The sequence below is a fragment of the Salmo salar genome, chromosome ssa27, assembly GCF_905237065.1.
Source record: "Salmo salar chromosome ssa27, Ssal_v3.1, whole genome shotgun sequence".
Lineage (NCBI taxonomy): Eukaryota > Metazoa > Chordata > Actinopteri > Salmoniformes > Salmonidae > Salmo > Salmo salar.
In genome coordinates this window covers 29,732,501-29,751,349 of record NC_059468.1, presented here as the reverse complement: position 1 = coordinate 29,751,349, position 18,849 = coordinate 29,732,501, and the positions used below count along the sequence as shown (strand labels likewise).

Here is an 18,849-nt window from a genome sequence, read left to right as displayed (position 1 = left end):
CAAATAGTATCCATAAAGTTCGTAGAAACATGTCAAACGATGTTTATAATCAATCCTCAGGTTGTTTTTAGCCTAAATAATCGACAATATTTTAACCGGACAATAGCGTCGTCAATATAAAAGAAAAACAAGAAAGGCACACTCTCGGTCATGCGCAGTAACCAGCTCTAGGGACATCCCAGGGTCCACTCACTCAATGTGGTCATTCTCCCTCATTTTTCAGAATAAAAGCCTGAAACAATGTCTAAAGACTGTTCACAACTAGTGGAAGCCATAGGGAACGCAATCTGGGTCATAACAATTTATATGGTGGATAGGCTTTCAATGGAAAAACACCCATTTCAAAATAACGGCACTTCCTGGATGGATTTTCCTCAGGTTTTTGCCTGCCACATCAGTTCTGTTATACTCACAGACATTATTTTAACAGTTTTGGAAACTTTAGTGTTTTCTATCCAAATCTACCAATTATATGCATATCCTAGCTTCTGGGCCTGAGTAGCAGGCAGTTTGGGCCTGAGTAGCAGTACTTTGGGCACACTTTTCATCCAAAATTCTGAATGCTGCCCCCTATCCTAAAAAAGTGAATGAAGAAAGTAGTAATGAGGCAGCTAAGGTGACGTCTCTAGAACCTGCTGAAAGTCCCCCAGACATCAGTAAATTCAAAGGGTTAATTACGTAAATTGTATGTTATTTTTCAGATGGATATAGGAGGATAGTTATTTTAGCCACATCTACTTGCTTGACGGAGTGTCACTCTTCCATATAATAGCTGTGCATTTATTGGCTGCAATGACTGCCAATTTAATGAGTCTGGTTTTGATACAAATATTAACTGGTAGAACAGAATCATCTCCAAGAAGAATAAGGGAAGGATCTAGTGGTACCGTCATATTAGTGACCTGTGATAAGATCTGAATAATGTCTTTCCAATAATTGCTTAGTTCAGGGCAGGACAAAAACATATGCTTAAGTGTGCCCACTCCCATTTTACACCTTGGGCAAAATGTTGAATATTTAGAACTGATCTTATATGGTCTCTCTGGTGTAAAGTAGACCCTATGTAAAATATTGAATTGCATCAACTTGTGCCTTGTGTTAAATGAAAGATGCTGAGCATCTAAAAAGAGCTTTCCCCATTTCTCATCCTCAATAATGAGACTAATGTCATCAAGCCACTTCATGCAAGCTTTCAGAGCTTCATCGTTCCCCAACAGAGCTTGAAGACCAGAGTACATGTAACAAATAAAACCTTTTACCTCTTTTCTCTCCAGCCACAGTTGATCAGTTATAGGTTTACTCATGGGCTGAATCCTACCTCCCTGCTGAGTGGCAATGTAATGCCTAACCTGTATGTACTTGAAGAAATGAGTTTGAGGTAACTGAAAATGAAATGCCAGTTGTTGAACAGATAGTAGTTCACCTTCTCTATAGAGATTACCAAATGTTTTAATTCCTTTGTTGAACCAATAAACTGTAATACCATCTCTCAGGGTTATTATAGAAAGGTGTTTGTTCATATATCGATCTAAGCCCTTCTGTTTGTTTACAGACTTCAATCCATACATTTCAAGTGTTTTTAATGAAAGGGTTGTTTATGAGACCTAGCAAAGCTTTAGGGGGGCTACTATAAGGTATAGATGCCAATGTAGCAGGGGTCAGACACTCCTCTATCTGTCTCCAAGAGGGTGAACTTGTTGTTGTATCTTGCCATACCCACACAGCTTTTAACTGAGATGCCCAGTAATACAACTGGAAGTCAGGTAGAGTAAGTCCTCCTTCTGAGAATGGTTTGCATAAAGTTGTGAGTTTCACTCTGGGGGGTTTCCCTTTCCACAGAAATGAAGAAACCTTCCTATTAAGTTGTTTGAAAAAAACTTTGGGAATAGGAAAAAGCAAGGTTTGAAAAAGGTACAAGAATTTTTTACACAATTGACCCGCCCAATAAGAGAAATTGGTAAATCCCGCCACCTATCCAATTCTTCCCCAACCTTTTTGAGAAGTGGAGTATAGTTCAGTTGATATGTCTTAACCATTTCAGAAGGAATTTGCAATCCAAGATATGTCATTTTGTCACGGCTCACTAGAGTGATGGGGTGAAGTCAGGCGCAGGAGACCAAAGATGCGTAGTAGGGTGTTTTATTTCCTAATTCCAACAAATCCAATCAGGAAATGAACAAGGAAAACGAACCAGACAAAAATATCAATGTCCACCTCAACAGGGTCGGAACACAGTCCAGAAACAAAAATAACATCTTCCACAAAATGAATCATGAAAACAAAAACACCCCCATAAACCCCACGACAGGCAACAACGAACAATCCTGCACAAAAACCTAAACCCAGACAGCAAGACTAAATACCCCACTAATTACCTAACTCAAAACAGGTGTAACACAAAACCAGACAAAACCAAACGAAAAGGAAAAGAGGATTGGTGGCAGCTAGTAGGCCGGCGACGACGACCGCCGAGCGCCGCCCGAACAGGGAGAGGAGTCACCTTCGGTAGACTTCGTGACACATTTTCTGTGGTTTCCAAGAAAACGGCTGGTCTAAGATTGGGTTCTGCATAGCTGCCCTGTATAAAGGCATAATCATACTCTTTGATAGGTTTATTTTCTATCCTGAAAAGGTCCCATATTCTTTCACGATGTCAACTAATGTTCAGAGTGAAATTTCTAGTTTAGTGAGGTAAAGCAAAATGTCATCGGCATATAGCGAGACCAGATGTTCACGCCCACCTATACGAACACCATGGATGGATGGATGAGATCTTAAAGCTTCTGCCAGTGGCTCTATAGCCAAAGAAAAAAGGAGCGGACGAGCGGGACAACCCTGTGTTGTGCCACGTGATAGGGAGAACTGTGAGGAAATGTTTCCATTAGTCAGGATCTGAGCTACCAGACATTTGTACAGTAATCTAATCAGAACAACATACTTAGGATCAATATTCATCCTCTGTAAAACTTCAAGCAGGTAGTTCCATTCTATGCGGTCAAAAGCTTTTTCCGCATCTAATGAAGCCGCCACTACAGATTCTTGGTCATTCTCTACATAACGCATAATATTAAATAATCTTCTGATATTATCAGGAGATGAGCGGTTTCTTACAAAGCCTGTTTGGTCCATATCAACCAAGTCCGAAAGAACCTAGTCCAGTCTAAGAGCTATGAGTTTCGCAAGAATCTTATATGAAGTGTTCAATAGAGATGTTGGTCTACAGTGAGGGAAAAAAGTATTTGATCCCCTGCTGACTTTGTACGTTTGCCCACTGACAAAGAAATTATCAGTCTATAATTTTAATGGTAGGTTTATTTGAACAGTGAGAGACATTTTTACATATTTTTTTGTCATTTTAGCAGACGCTCTTATCCAGAGCGACTTACAGTAGTGAATGCATACATTTCATAACATTATTTTTTTCCCGTACTTTTCCCGTGGGAATACGAACCCACAACCCTGCCGTTGCAAACACCATGCTCTACCAATACTTATTTCCCTCATTAAAATGCAAATCAATTTATAACATTTTTGACGTGCGTTTTTCTAGAATTTTTTGTTGTTATTCTGAGCCACACGGTCCCCTCTCAATCAGAAAGATTTCTGGCTCCCAGGAGTCTTTTATACAGGTAACGAGCTGAGATTAGGAGCACACTCTTAAAGGGAGTGCTCCTAATCTCAGCTTGTTACCTGTATAAAAGACACCTGTCCACAGAAGCAATCAATCAATCAGATTCCAAACTCTCCACCATGGCCAAGACCAAAGAGCTCTCCAAGGATGTCAGGGACAAGTTAAAATCCCCTGCCATTATTATCTCTGATAATGGGCACATTAACTTCAAAAAGATATCTTGGTAAAATTTAGTATCATCATGGTTAGGCCCATACACATTCACAATGGTAATGGGCTCAGTGTTAATGAAACCTTGAATGATCACAAACCTACCCCCTTTGTCATTAATCTGAGAGACAGTGTTATTGACATAGTTTAGTCTGATATCAGTTTGTTGACATGGAAACAGATCACCACTCAGGAGGAGCCATACAGCAGATCTCTCCTTTCCATCTCCTCAGAGACAAACATACTGTGGCTGATTTGGTGGATTTTCTACTGATGCTCCTCTGAATTGATATTTCCTGAACGGGAGTCTGGGAAGTGGTAAGGTGGGGTGGTGTGGCTAAAACGGTTCCCTCAGCTGAAATGTTGAAATGCGATCTTGCGCACATGGCGATGCATTGGCTAGTATACAGGATGTTTTTACCCTCTAACCGGTTCATTGGCTAGTATACAGGATGTTTTTACCCTCTAACCGGTTCATTGGCTAGTATAGAGGATGTTTTTACCCTCTAACCGGGTCATTGGCTAGTATACGGGGCGTGTGCCTTTCAGACCTGGTCTCCAGTTCTCAGATCAGTTTAATTGAATTATTTATCATCTACAGTGTGCTCCAAAAGTATTGGGACAATGACACATTTTTTGTTGTTTTGGCTCTGTACTCCAGCACTTTGGATTTGAAATGATACAATGATCCGTATCGGGTGAACCATTTAGAAATTACAGCACTTTTTGTACATAGTCCCCCCATTTTAGGGGACCAAAAGTATTGGGACAAATTCAGTTATGTGTATTAAAGTAGTCAAAAGTTTAGTATTTGGTCCGATATTCATATTATGCAATGGTTACATCAAGCTTGGACTCCACAAACTTGTTGGATGCATTTGCTGTTTGTTTTGGTTATGTTTCAGATCATTTTGTGCCCAATAGAAATGTATGATAAAGAATGTATTGTCATTTTGGAATCACTTTTATTGTAAATAAGAATATAATATGTTTCTTAACACTTCTACATTTATGTGGATGCTGCCATGATTACGGATAGTCCTGAATGAATCGTGAATAATAATGAGTGAGAAAGTTAGACACAAATACAATACCCCCAAGACATGCTAACCTCTCTCCATTACAATAACAGGGGAGTTTAGCATTTTGGGGGGGTATGATATTTGTGCGTTTGTAACTTATTCTATTCTTATGTTTAGAAACATATTATATTCTTATTTACAATAAAAGTGATTCCAAAATGACAATACATTCTTTATCATACATTTCTATTGGGCACAAAATGATCTGAAACATAACCAAAACAAACAGCAAATGCATCCAACAAGTTTGTGGAGTCCAAGCTTGATGTAACCATTGCATAATATGAATATCGGACCAAATACTAAACTTTTGACTACTTTAATACACATAAGTGAATTTGTCCCAATACATTTGGTCCCCTAAAATGGGAGGACTATGTACAAAAAGTGCTGTAATTTCTAAACTGTTCACCCGATATGGATGAACATACCCTCAAATTAAAGCTGACAGTCTGCAATTTAACCTCATAGTCACTGTATCATCCAAAATGCTGGTGTACAGGGTCAAAACAACACAAAATGTGTCATTGTCCCAATAATTTTGGAGCTCACTCTACAATATATCACCTTCATGTTATCACGTGTTCATAAGGGCACAACGTAACAAAACATTTTTCAACGGAAAACAAAAACAAGCTATTTTTATTGGACAAGTTCTGGTAGTCCCTCCAAGTTTCAGCCTGTTTTCTACCATTTTAGGAGGTTATGAAGATGAAGCAAATGTAGGCTCACAGTTTTTTAAGCCCAAATGTTTGCTTTGTGAGTTACTTCATTGCAAGAAGGAAGAAGTGGTGAGAGTAATTGGATGAAGTAGTGATGTTGTTTATTGGATGCGTGCTTCGCCCAAGCGGCACAGCGGTGTAGCGACATGGAGCAGGAATGTGTTTGTGGTTTGATGCTCTGGATTCTAGAATAACATGTTCTGAGACTTTGCACCCACAGGATCATATCCACAAGACGTTCTCAACTTCTGAATTACGTCTAGCATCCTATTCATCTATTCTCTTCAGGGTTTTATCAGGCGCACACACGCACACACGCACGCACGCACGCGCATGCACGCACACACACACACACACACACACACACACACACACACACACACACACACACACACACACACACACACACACACACACACACACACACAGTCTTGTACAGCTAACCTTGTGGGGCCACAAGCCCAATTCAAAGTCCCTAACCCTTAACCCTAAACCTAACCCTAACTCAAAAACCTAACCTTAACCCTAAACCTAAACCTAACCCTAGCTTCTAACCCTAGCTCCTAACCCTAAACTAACCCTAGCTCCTAACCCTAAACTAACCCTAGCTCCTAACCCTAAACTAACCCTAGCTCCTAACCCTAAACTAACCCTAGCTCCTAACCCTAAACTAACCCTAGCTCCTAATCCTAAACTAACCCTAGCTCCTAACCCTAAACTAACCCTTGCTCCTAACCCTAAACTAACCCTAGCTTCTAACCCTAAACTAACCCTAGCTCCTAACCCTAAACTAACCCTAGCTCCTAACCCTAAACTAACCCTAGCTACTAACCCTAAACTAACCCTAGCTCCTAACCCTAAACTAACCCTAGCTCCTAACCCTAAACTAACCCTAGCTTCTAACCCTAAACTAACCCTAGCTTCTAACCCTAAACTAACCCTAGCTTCTAACCCTAAACTAACCCTAGCTACTAACACTAAACTAACCCTAGCTACTAACACTAAACTAACCCTAGCTCCTAACCCTAAACTAACCCTAGCTTCTAACCCTAAACTAACCCTAAACTAACCCTAGCTCCTAACCCTAAACTAACCCTAGCTCCTAACCCTAAACTAACCCTAGCTACTAACCCTAACCCTAACCCTAGCTCCTAACCCATTCATTACAGTGTTCTCATCACCCTTGTTGTCAGACAGACCATTTGTGACAGTGTTTCCATCACCCTTGTTGTCAGACAGACCATTCATTATAGTGTTTCCATCACCCTTGTTGTCAGACAGACCATACATGATCAGTTAGGGCTTTGCTTGTTGTCCGACAGACCATTCTTTATCAGTTAAGGCATTGCTTGTTGTCCGACAGACCGTACATTATCAGTTAGGGCTTTGCTTGCTCACATTCCGTTATAACACTAACCAGTGTGATTGTCATTCCTTCAGTGATGACCCATCCATATCCACTCAGTGTGATTGTCATTCCTTCAGTGATGACCCATCCATATCCACTCAGTGTGATTGTCATTCCTTCAGTGATGACCCATCCATATCCACTCAGTGTGATTGCTCTATTCATGCAACAGTTTATCTTTGTGGTTAGATTGTGGTTGTTGTAATATGGGGTTTTAGAGGTCATGGCCTTCGTTAGCCCTCACAGTGATGTCAGTGGAGAGTGTGTGTGTGTGTGTGTGTGTGTGTGATTATGAGCTGGAGCGCTTGAGACTGTTTGGGGTTGTGAGAAGTGTTCTCATACTGTGAGACCTGGCCTCAACCCCAGAAGCAACAGCAGCTGCCACCTGGCTAATCCTACTGTACTCCCAGAATATTCACATGGACCCGAGTGTGGAGGTGATGTGTGTGTGTGTGTGTGTGTGTGTGTGTGTGTGTGTGTGTGTGTGTGTGTGTGTGTGTGTGTGTGTGTGTGTGTGTGTGTGTGGCGGTGTGTGTGTGAGCATTAGAGTGCAAGGGAAAGAGAGGGTCAGAGAACCTTCCACTGGGGACACCTGGAATGGAGTCAGAGCAACAACACCCGGCAACGCTCCAACTCTCAAAGAACCCGCTGCGTTCCGAAGCATTTTAATCTGTGTCCACTCAGTTTTCCAAACTGGCATGCCGGACATGCTATTCTGTGTACAACACCATAGCTGTAATTATGAAATACATCTCTACTCTGGACACAATGGACAATGGTCACATTGTTCAACACACTCGCGTTAATAAACTATAAGATAATGAAGTAGAATGAACTACAATGAAAAATAACTTGTTTTGTGTCTGTGCAAGCGTTTGGCCATGTGTAGACTGTATATTGACATGTGTCTCTGTCTCTCTCTGTGTGTGTGTGTGTGTGTTACAGTTTCCTGCTGGTGTTCAGCTGTCTGGTGCTGTCTGTGTTCTCCACCATCCCAGGCAATCAAAAGATAGCCAATGAAGGCCTCTTCATCCTGGTAAGAAATAGCCCTCAGCCCTGGTTTCATCCCCTCCACAATAGACCCAGCTCCAGGGGTCGGCTGTACCAAGCGTCTCACAGTAGGAGGGCTGATTTAGGATCAGTTTAGCTTTTAGATACACATGGAATAAGATTAGATGGGCAGATCAGCACTTCTACTCTGAGAGGCTTGATACACACAGACCCAGATTATCCATACAATAACTCTCTTTTGTAAATCTTTTTGTACTCAACGTACAGTGCCAACTGGCCCTGCCAACCCATCTCAACACAAGTCTAAATTAGTAATATGTTAGCCTGAGTACCTGTCTGGTTTTGCTTTCAACATCATTATATCATGGCCTTGTTTGGCAAGACAATGACAGGTTGGTGAAGGCAGACTGGAACCTAGCTACTGTAGGTTGATGATATACTGTTACAGTGTAAACACTGGTTATCCCACTGAATCTTCCTCTCCCTTTATTTGAATACCCTAGAATTGTAAAAGTATTGCTCCAAAATAAACACAATTTTTCAGACCTAGGTTCAAATACTATTTGAAATCTCAAACCTTAGGTACACACACACCAATAGCTTTTACTATTCAGTTTATTGAGAAGTCATTTAAAATAGATGCTGTCAATTTGGAATTCATATTTCAGTTTACTTTCTTAACTGACTGCCTTCAATTCGAATTGACCCCATTCTCACACACACACAAACACACACACTAGGGTACCTACTGTGAACTCACTGCACTCACTGATCTACACCACCCAACTCTCTCTCGCTTTTGCTCTCTTCCTCCCTCTTTCGCTCTCTCTCTCTCTCTCTCTCTCTCTCTCTCTCTCTCTCTCTCTCTCTCTCTCTCTCTCTCTCTCTCTCTCTCTGTCACCAGTTAGTGTTCTCTTTTCTTCTTGTTTTCCCATGACTGTTCAGCTTCCTCTTTATCTCTCTCTATTCAACCTTCTTCAGCATTTATACTATGAGTACTTCCCTGTCTCTCTTTCTTTCTACCCCCCTCTCTCTCCCTCTGCCTCTTGCTAGTTCCTCCCATCTCTCTCTTCCTCTTCCTCTTTCTCTCTCTCTCACACTCTCTCTCTCCCTCCCTCTCTCTCTGTATCCCTCTCTCTCACTCTGTAACGGTCGTCGTTGAAGAGAGAAGGGGACCAAGGCGCAGCGGGTACGTGAATACTCATACTTTAATTTATTTAATTAAAGTGAACACGAAAACAATAAACAAAGAACGACAGACCGACAGTTTCACAGGCTAATAATAACAGCAGTGCAAAATACAACTACCCACAATCAACCAGGTGAAAACAAGCTCCCTAAATATGACTCTCAATCAGGAACAACGATGTACTGCTATTCCTGATCGAGAGCCACACAGACCAACAAAGAAATACACAAACTAGAAAAACCTAGAATACCAAAACAAGAACATACACCAAAAACCCCGGAACACATAAATACAACACCCCTCTACATACACATAACCCCCGAACCACATAAAACAAATAGCCTCTGCCACGTCCTGACCAAACTACAATAACAAATAATCCCTATTACTGGTCAGGACGTGACATTACCCCCCCCCCCCCCCCAAAGGTGCAGACCCCGTATGCACCTCAACAAAAAATACAAATAATAAACTCCTAACTAAAGGGAGGGAAGGGAGGGTGGCTGCTGTCAATGACGGCTCTTGTGCTACACCCCCCCCTCCCCAACCCACCTATACTGGAGGTGGCTCAGGCTCAGGTCTACTATCCCCACCCAACCTGTCCGCCCCTGCTGAATGCTCAGGGCTGTAGAGCGTCTCTGGGAGCTCCGGACTGTAAGCCGACTCTGGACGCTCCGGACTGCAGGCAGACTCACTCGGTTCCGGACTGCAGGCAGACTCACTCGGTTCCGGACTGCAGGCAGACTCACTCGGTTCCGGACTGCAGGCAGACTCACTCGGTTCCGGACTGCAGGCAGACTCACTCGGTTCCGGACTGCAGGCAGACTCACTCGGTGCCGGACTGCAGGCAGACTCACTCGGTTCCGGACTGCAGGCAGACTCACTCGGTTCCGGACTGCAGGCAGACTCACTCGGTTACGGACTGCAGGCAGACTCACTCGGTTCCGGACTGCAGGCAGACTCACTCGGCTCCGGACTGCAGGCAGACTCACTCGGCTCCGGACTGCAGGCCGTCTCACTCGGTTCCGGACTGCAGGCAGACTCACTCGGCTCTGGACTGCAGGCAGACTCACTCGGTTCCGGACTGCAGGCAGACTCACTCGGCTCTGGACTGCAGGCAGACTCACTCGGCTCTGGACTGCAGGCAGACTCACTCGGTTCCGGACTGCAGGCAGACTCACTCGGTTCCGGACTGCAGGCAGACTCACTCGGCTCTGGACTGCAGGCAGACTCACTCGGTTCCGGACTGCAGGCAGACTCACTCGGCTCTGGACTGCAGGCAGACTCACTCGGTTCCGGACTGCAGGCAGACTCACTCGGCTCTGGACTGCAGGCAGACTCACTCGGCTCTGGACTGCAGGCAGACTCACTCGGCTCTGGACTGCAGGCAGACTCACTCGGTTCCGGACTGCAGGCAGACTCACTCGGTTCCGGACTGCAGGCAGACTCACTCGGCTCCGGACTGCAGGCAGACTCACTCGGCTCCGGACTGCAGGCCGTCTCACTCGGTTCCGGACTGCAGGCAGACTCACTCGGTTCCGGACTGCAGGCCGTCTCACTCGGTTCCGGACTGCAGGCAGACTCACTCGGCTCCGGACTGCAGGCAGACTCACTCGGTTACGGACTGCAGGCCGTCTCACTCGGTTCCGGACTGCAGGCAGACTCACTCGGTTACGGACTGCAGGCCGTCTCACTCGGTTCCGGACTGCATGCCGTCTCACTCGGTTCCGGACTGCAGGCAGACTCACTCGGCTCCGGACTGCAGGCAGACTCACTCGGTTACGGACTGCAGGCCGTCTCACTCGGTTCCGGACTGCAGGCAGACTCACTCGGTTACGGACTGCAGGCCGTCTCACTCGGTTCCGGACTGCATGCCGTCTCACTCGGTTCCGGACTGCAGGCCGTCTCACTCGGTTCCGGACTGCAGGCAGACTCACTCGGTTCCGGACTGCAGGCAGACTCACTCGGCTCCGGACTGCAGGCAGACTCACTCGGTTCCGGACTGCAGGCCGTCTCACTCGGTTCCGGACTATACACTGTTGCCGGATACTCTGGACGGGGTACTGTTGCCGGATACTCTGGACGGAGTACTGTCGTCGGAAGCTCGAGACTGGGCTGATGCGCTGGAAACCTAGTGCGTGGGGCTGGTAGTGGAGGTACCAGACTGGAGATACGCACTTTAAGGCTAGTGAGAGGAGCGGGAACAGGCTGAATAGGACTGGGCTGACGCACTGGAGGTCTGGTGCGTGGTGTTGGTACTGGACGTGCCAGACTAGGGATTCACACCTCAGGGCCAGCACGAGAAGCAGGAACTGGAAACACCGGGCCATGGGTAAGCAATGGAGGTCTGGAGCGCACCTCTTGCACAACCCGTCCAGGCTAGATGGTAATAGCAGCCCTGCACGAGCAGAGTGCTGGTACAGGGCGAACTGGGCTGTGCAGAGGCCTGATGGTTGCCGTGCGTAGAGCAGGCATAGGGTAGCCTGGGCCTAGGAGGCGCACTGGTGGCCAGATGCGCTGTGCAGGCATCCTCCTTCCAGGCTGGATGCCCACTCTAGCACGGCACTTGCGAGGAGCTGGGATCACTCGCACCGGACTGTGCGTGCGCATGGGCGATAACATGCGCACTACAGCATACTCCGGCGCTCTTCGCTCCAAATGCTTCCCATAATAAGCACGGGGAGCTGGCTTAGGGCTCACCCTTGGCCCAGCCAAACTACCCGTGTGCCCCCCCAAATAATTATTGGGGGTGCCTCTCGTGCTTCCCCATCGGCGCGTACAATGCCTCATACCGGCGCCGTTCCGCCTTGGCTTCCTCTATTTCCTCCAGTGGGCGACGGTATTCCCCAGCCTGATGCCAAGGTCCAGCCCCGTCCAGAATTTCCTCCCATGTCCAGGTTTCCAGATAGTCCATATAATTATTCTCCTGCTGCTCCTTTCCCCGCTGCTCGGTCCGTGGTTGGTGGGTAGTTCTGTAACGGTCGTCGTTGAAGAGAGAAGGGGACCAAGGCGCAGCGGGTACGTGAATACTCATACTTTAATTTATTTAATTAAAGTGAACACGAAAACAATAAACAAAGAACGACAGACCGACAGTTTCACAGGCTAATAATAACAGCAGTGCAAAATACAACTACCCACAATCAACCAGGTGAAAACAAGCTCCCTAAATATGACTCTCAATCAGGAACAACGATGTACTGCTATTCCTGATCGAGAGCCACACAGACCAACAAAGAAATACACAAACTAGAAAAACCTAGAATACCAAAACAAGAACATACACCAAAAACCCCGGAACACATAAATACAACACCCCTCTACATACACATAACCCCCGAACCACATAAAACAAATAGCCTCTGCCACGTCCTGACCAAACTACAATAACAAATAATCCCTATTACTGGTCAGGACGTGACACACTCATGTCACTCCATCACTCTAAAACAAACAGCGGTCCCTGTCAGCTCATTGAAGTTACTACATTACAGACAGATGATGGGTGTAGAATAGAAGACAATAGAATAGAATAGCACGCAGTAGATTTCAAGAAGCTTTATTAGTTTGGTTTAGATTAGTTTAACTTTCATTAATATTTGTATTGGTGGACAACTTCTGACTCTTCTCTATACAGTGATCTAATTGGTGGACAACTTTTGACTCTGCCAGATACAGTGATCTAATTGGTGGTTGATACCAGGCTCTGATAGTGGCTGGCTTGGCCAGTGACGTCCATCTCTATGTACTCATCTATGGTCAAGCTAACTGGAGCGTTGGTTGCAGTGTCTATGTGCTGCGGATCTATGTGGGCGTAGAGTCCAGACAATACAGCAGTGCCTATGCTGTCAGGATCTACGTTGGGGGTGTTCTTGTGCTTGAAGACCCGCTGCAGAGAGAGTGTGACACACGAACAGCAGTGCTGAGACACACACCACCTCTGTTAGAACCAAGAGAGTCAGCTGGGACTGAGGAAAGAGAGGGAAACTTGTCCACCTGGTGTGTAACACACACACACACACACACACACACACACACACACACACACACACACACACACACACACACACACACACACACACACACACACACACACACACACACACACACACACACACACACACCAGAAATCAGCAAATTTCGCTGTTACGAGAAGAAAAAAAACCTCACCTGTTTTTGAAAACACAAGCTCAACAATATCCTGAACCAATGCCACCCAGATCCACAGGTGCCTACCTGGTGTAACCTGCTGTTGAATCTCCAAACATTTTCCCTGATACCCAAATGTACTCGATACATTTTGGCAGGAAAATGGTCCAATTTACACACTTATCGAGAGAAAATCCCTGGTCATAGCTACTGCCTCTGATCTGACTCACTAAACACAAATGTTTTGTTTGTAAATTATGTCTGAGTGTTGGAGTGTGCCCCTGGCTATCTGGCAATAAAAAACAAATACAAGTTTAAATGATTTACTTTTACTTTTACTTTTGATACTTAAGTACATTTTAGCAATTCCATTTACTTAAGTATATTTAAAACCAAATACTTTTAGACTTTTACTCAAGCAGTATTTTACTGGGTGACTTTCACTTTTGCTTGAGTCATTTTCTATTAAGGTATCTTTACTTTTACTCAAGTATGACAACTGAGTACTTTTTCCACCACTGGGTGTTGTCATACCCTCTCTCACCCAGATGTTGTGCCTTCTGGTCCGGATCAGGTCCCGGCAGGACACGCGGTAATCGATCTGACAGATGTACTGGTTGTTGTGGGAGTATCTACATCGGAGATCCTACACCTGTCCCCCTACTCCCCTCACAGAGCTTCTCTGGCCGTGACTCCTACACCTGTCCCCCTACTCCCCTCACAGAGCTTCTCTGGCCATGACTCCTACACCTGTCCCCCTACTCCCCTCACAGAGCTTCTCTGGCCATGACTCCTACACCTGTCCCCCTACTCCCCTCACAGAGCTTCTCTGGCCGTGACTCCTACACCTGTCCCCCTACTCCCCTCACAGAGCTTCTCTGGCCGTGACTCCTACACCTGTCCCCCTACTCCCCTCACAGAGCTTCTCTGGCCGTGACTCCTACACCTGTTCCCCTACTCCCCTCACAGAGCTTCTCTGGCCGTGACTCCTACACCTGTCCCCCTACTCCCCTCACAGAGCTTCTCTGGCCGTGACTCCTACACCTGTCCCCCTACTCCCCTCACAAAGCTTCTCTGGCCGTGACTCCTACACCTGTCCCCCTACTCCCCTCACAGAGCTTCTCTGGCCGTGACTCCTACACCTGTCCCCCTACTCCCCTCACAGAGCTTCTCTGGCCGTGACTCCTACACCTGTCCCCCTACTCCCCTCACAGAGCTTCTCTGGCCATGACTCCTACACCTGTCCCCCTACTCCCCTCACAGAGCTTCTCTGGCCATGACTCCTACACCTGTCCCCCTACTCCCCTCACAGAGCTTCTCTGGCCATGACTCCTACACCTGTCCCCCTACTCCCCTCACAGAGCTTCTCTGGCCATGACTCCTACACCTGTCCCCCTACTCCCCTCACAGAGCTTCTCTGGCCATGACTCCTACACCTGTCCCCCTACTCCCCTCACAGAGCTTCTCTGGCCATGACTCCTACACCTGTCCCCCTACTCCCCTCACAGAGCTTCTCTGGCCATGACTCCTACACCTGTCCCCCTACTCCCCTCACAGAGCTTCTCTGGCCATGACTCCTACACCTGTCCCCCTACTCCCCTCACAGAGCTTCTCTGGCCATGACTTGGAACAGTCAATCAAATGGACAGAACAGTTGGTCACTTATCTATTTCTTTATTTTCTATTTGATACTTTTCTACTTCTTTGCCTTTAATATTGAGTACTGCATTGTTGAGAAATAGTTTACCAGTAAGCATTTCACTGTACTGTTTACAGCTGTTGTATTCTGTGCACGTGACAAATAAACAATTTGATTGACACTATTAAGACATTACTTAATCAGATTGAATATACTACATAAAACAGTTTTTTGTGCTAACTGCCAAGCAATACATGTTGAAACCAACAAACTGTCCTGTCTACAAATGTGATCAGTATTGTGGTGAAAGTCCTTCTTCAAACTTACAATGGCCGACATATTTTTCAACTAAACACTTTTTACGAGCCAACTTCTAGACATTGTGAGTGGTGTCTGTGTTTATTTGTTGAAGTTGGATTACTATTGAGTGTGTAAAATGATTTCTTTTTTTTTGCAGTGATTTAGGGCTCATTTCCCAGACAAAGACTCCTGAACTAAAAAGCATGGACAACAGAGAATCTACACTGAAATATATTTTAAGTCCAGAACGAAGCTTAATCTATGTCTGGGAAACTGGCCCCTTGTGTTAAGAATAAATGTTGACTGATGTAAGTCCAGTCTCCAGTGAAGCAGCGTACTGTTGACCTACCTGAGAGGAGATGAAGTATAGAGACAGACAGCAGAGTCCCATCTCTACATGTACTGTCTCCACACACGCAGACACGCACGCACGCACGTACGCACGCACGCACGCACGCACGCACGCACGCACGCACGCACGCACACACACACACACACACACACACACACACACACACACACACACACACACACTACTCCTGTCACAGTACCTGTGGCTACTGAGTCTGCTCTCTCTCTCTCTGTGTGTGTGTGTGTCAGATCAAATCACATTTTATTTGTCACATGCTTCATAAACAACAGGTGTAGACTAACTTTGAAATGCTTACTTACGCAGATTTAAAGATGAAAAAGTTAAATAATTGAAATAGTGACACAAGGAATAAATAAACAATGAATAACGAATAACAATAAAAAGTAAAAATAACATGGCTGTATACAGGGAGTACAAGTACTGAGTCAATGTGCAGGGGTATGAGGTACATATAGGTAGGGTTAAAGTGACTAGGCAGCAGGATAGATAATAGACAGTAGCGGCAGCGGGTAGCAATTTGAATAGCTATTTAGTATTCTTATTTAGTATTCTTATTTAGCAGTCTTATTTAGCAGTCTTATTTAGCAGTCTTATGGCTTGGGGGTAGAAGCTGTTCAGGGTCCTGTTGGTTACAGACTTGGTGCATCGATACCGCTGGCCATGCAGTAGCAGAGAGAACAGTCTATGACTTGGGTGGCTGGAGTCTTGGACATTTTTAGGGCCTTCCTCTGACACCGCCGTTTGTTACACTGCTGTTCCTCCGCAGAACAACACACACACACTCAGCGACAGGCGTGACGGCACGTAGAATCAGACACACACACACACCATCACAGGGAGATGGATGACGATGGGCGACCATGAACAGTTTATGTGTGTGTGTCTCAATAGGTTCTAGCCGAGACTCTTCCTCTTTCTCTACATGTGCAGACACACACACACACACACACACACACACACACACACACACACACACACACACACACACACACACACTGACAAAAACACACTGCACACACAAAAACACACACACACAAACCGCTCATGGTCACCAATTGTCATCCATCTCACTGTGATGATGTGTGTGTGTGTGTGTGTGTCTGATTCTACGTGCCGTCATGCCTGCCGCTGAGTGTGTGTGTGTGTTGTCTAGCGGAGGAACAGCAGTGTAAGAAACTGTGGTGTAAGCAGGCGAGAGGACTTATTGTTGACTATGCAAGAAATCCCAGACATGATCCACTAATCCTAACAGCCGTCCTATAATCACTTCCTCCTCTTTTAGCTTTAGAAGGAGGTAATGGAGGATGGCTTTCTGCTTCTGCTCTCTCCCTCTGCCTCTCTCTCTTTCTCCTTTTACTTTTGCTCTCTCGCTCATCCCCCTTTCTCTTTTATATCTCTCTCCCTCTTACCCTCCAATATCTCTCTTAGTTGCTCTCTCCTTTTTGCCCTCGCCCCTTCTCTCTTACTGTTATTTAATGGTCAGACCCTCTCTCTCAGTCTCCCCCTACAGGAGGCTGTAATAATCGTGATGTTCTCTCTATCTGTCGTCCCCTACAGGAGGCTGTAATAATCGTGATGTTCTCTCTATCTGTCGTCCCCTACAGGAGGCTGTAATAATCGTGATGTTCTCTCTATCTGTCGTCCCCTACAGGAGGCTGTAATAATCGTGATGTTCTCTCTATCTGTCGTCCCCTTCAGGAGGCTGTAATAATCGTGATGTTCTCTCTATCTGTCGTCCCCTACAGGAGGCTGTAATAATTGTGATGTTCTCTCTATCTGTCGTCCCCTACAGGAGGCTGTAATAATCGTGATGTTCTCTCTATCTGTCGTCCCCTACAGGAGGCTGTAATAATCGTGATGTTCTCTCTATCTGTCGTCCCCTTCAGGAGGCTGTAATAATCGTGATGTTCTCTCTATCTGTCGTCCCCTACAGGAGGCTGTAATAATCGTGATGTTCTCTCTATCTGTCGTCCCCTACAGGAGGCTGTAATAATCGTGATGTTCTCTCTATCTGTCGTCCCCTACAGGAGGCTGTAATAATCGTGATGTTCTCTCTATCTGTCGTCCCCTACAGGAGGCTGTAATAATCGTGGTGTTCTCTCTATCTGTCGTCCCCTACAGGAGGCTGTAATAATCGTGGTGTTCTCTTTATCTGTCGTCCCCTACAGGAGGCTGTAATAATCGTGGTGTTCTCTCTATCTGTCGTCCCCTACAGGAGTTTGTGATGATCGTGGTGTTTGGTCTGGAATACGTAGTGAGGGTTTGGGCGTCTGGCTGCTGCTGTCGCTACAGAGGATGGCAGGGGAGACTACGCTTCGCCAGGAAACCCTTCTGCATCATAGGCAAGACGCTGTGTTTGTGTGTATCTGTGTATGCAAGAGTGTGTGTGTCTGTTCACCTACAAGTTAATGTGTGTGTGCAGGTCTTTCTTTACCCATGTTCACACTGGATTGATTGGTTGATTGCATTTATGTGTTGATAAAAAGTAGCAGGATGCTCCAGCCAGAGACAACATTACATACATTGTTTCCAGTGAGCAATAGCTAATGGATAACCTTACCGAGGCTGAGCGTGTGTACTGAATGTGCACGTGTGTGTACTGAATGTATGTGTGTGTGTGTGTACTGAATGTGTATGTGTGTGTACTGAATGTATGTGTGTGTACTGAATGTGTATGTGTGTGTACTGACTGTGCATGTGTGTGTACTGAATGTATGTGTGTGTACTGAATGTGTATGTGTGTGTACTGAATGTGTATGTATGTGTACTGAATGTGTATGTGTGTGTACTGAATGTGTATGTGTGTGTACTGAATGTGTATGTATGTGTACTGAATGTGTATGTGTGTGTACTGAATGTGTATGTGTGTGTACTGAATGTGTATGTATGTGTACTGAATGTGTATGTGTGTGTACTGAATGTGTATGTGTGTGTACTGAATGTGTATGTATGTGTACTGAATGTGTATGTGTGTGTACTGAATGTGTATGTATGTGTACTGAATGTGTATGTGTGTGTACTGAATGTGTATGTGTGTGTACTGAATGTGTATGTATGTGTACTGAATGTGTATGTGTGTGTACTGAATGTGTATGTATGTGTACTGAATGTGTATGTGTGTGTACTGAATGTGTA

At 45.4% G+C, this 18,849-nt stretch overlaps 1 protein-coding gene across 2 annotated transcripts in view; it reads left to right on the top strand.

Moving 5' to 3' along the window:
* Positions 1-18,849, top strand: part of LOC106588895 (potassium voltage-gated channel subfamily KQT member 4) — a 119,295-nt gene that overhangs the window by 65,057 nt on the left and 35,389 nt on the right. For both annotated transcript variants that reach the window (XM_045709430.1, XM_045709431.1), the window contains exons 2-3: positions 7,999-8,089; positions 17,930-18,056. In XM_045709430.1, the coding sequence (XP_045565386.1) occupies positions 7,999-8,089; positions 17,930-18,056 (218 nt within the window). The remainder of the gene's footprint in view (positions 1-7,998; positions 8,090-17,929; positions 18,057-18,849) is intronic.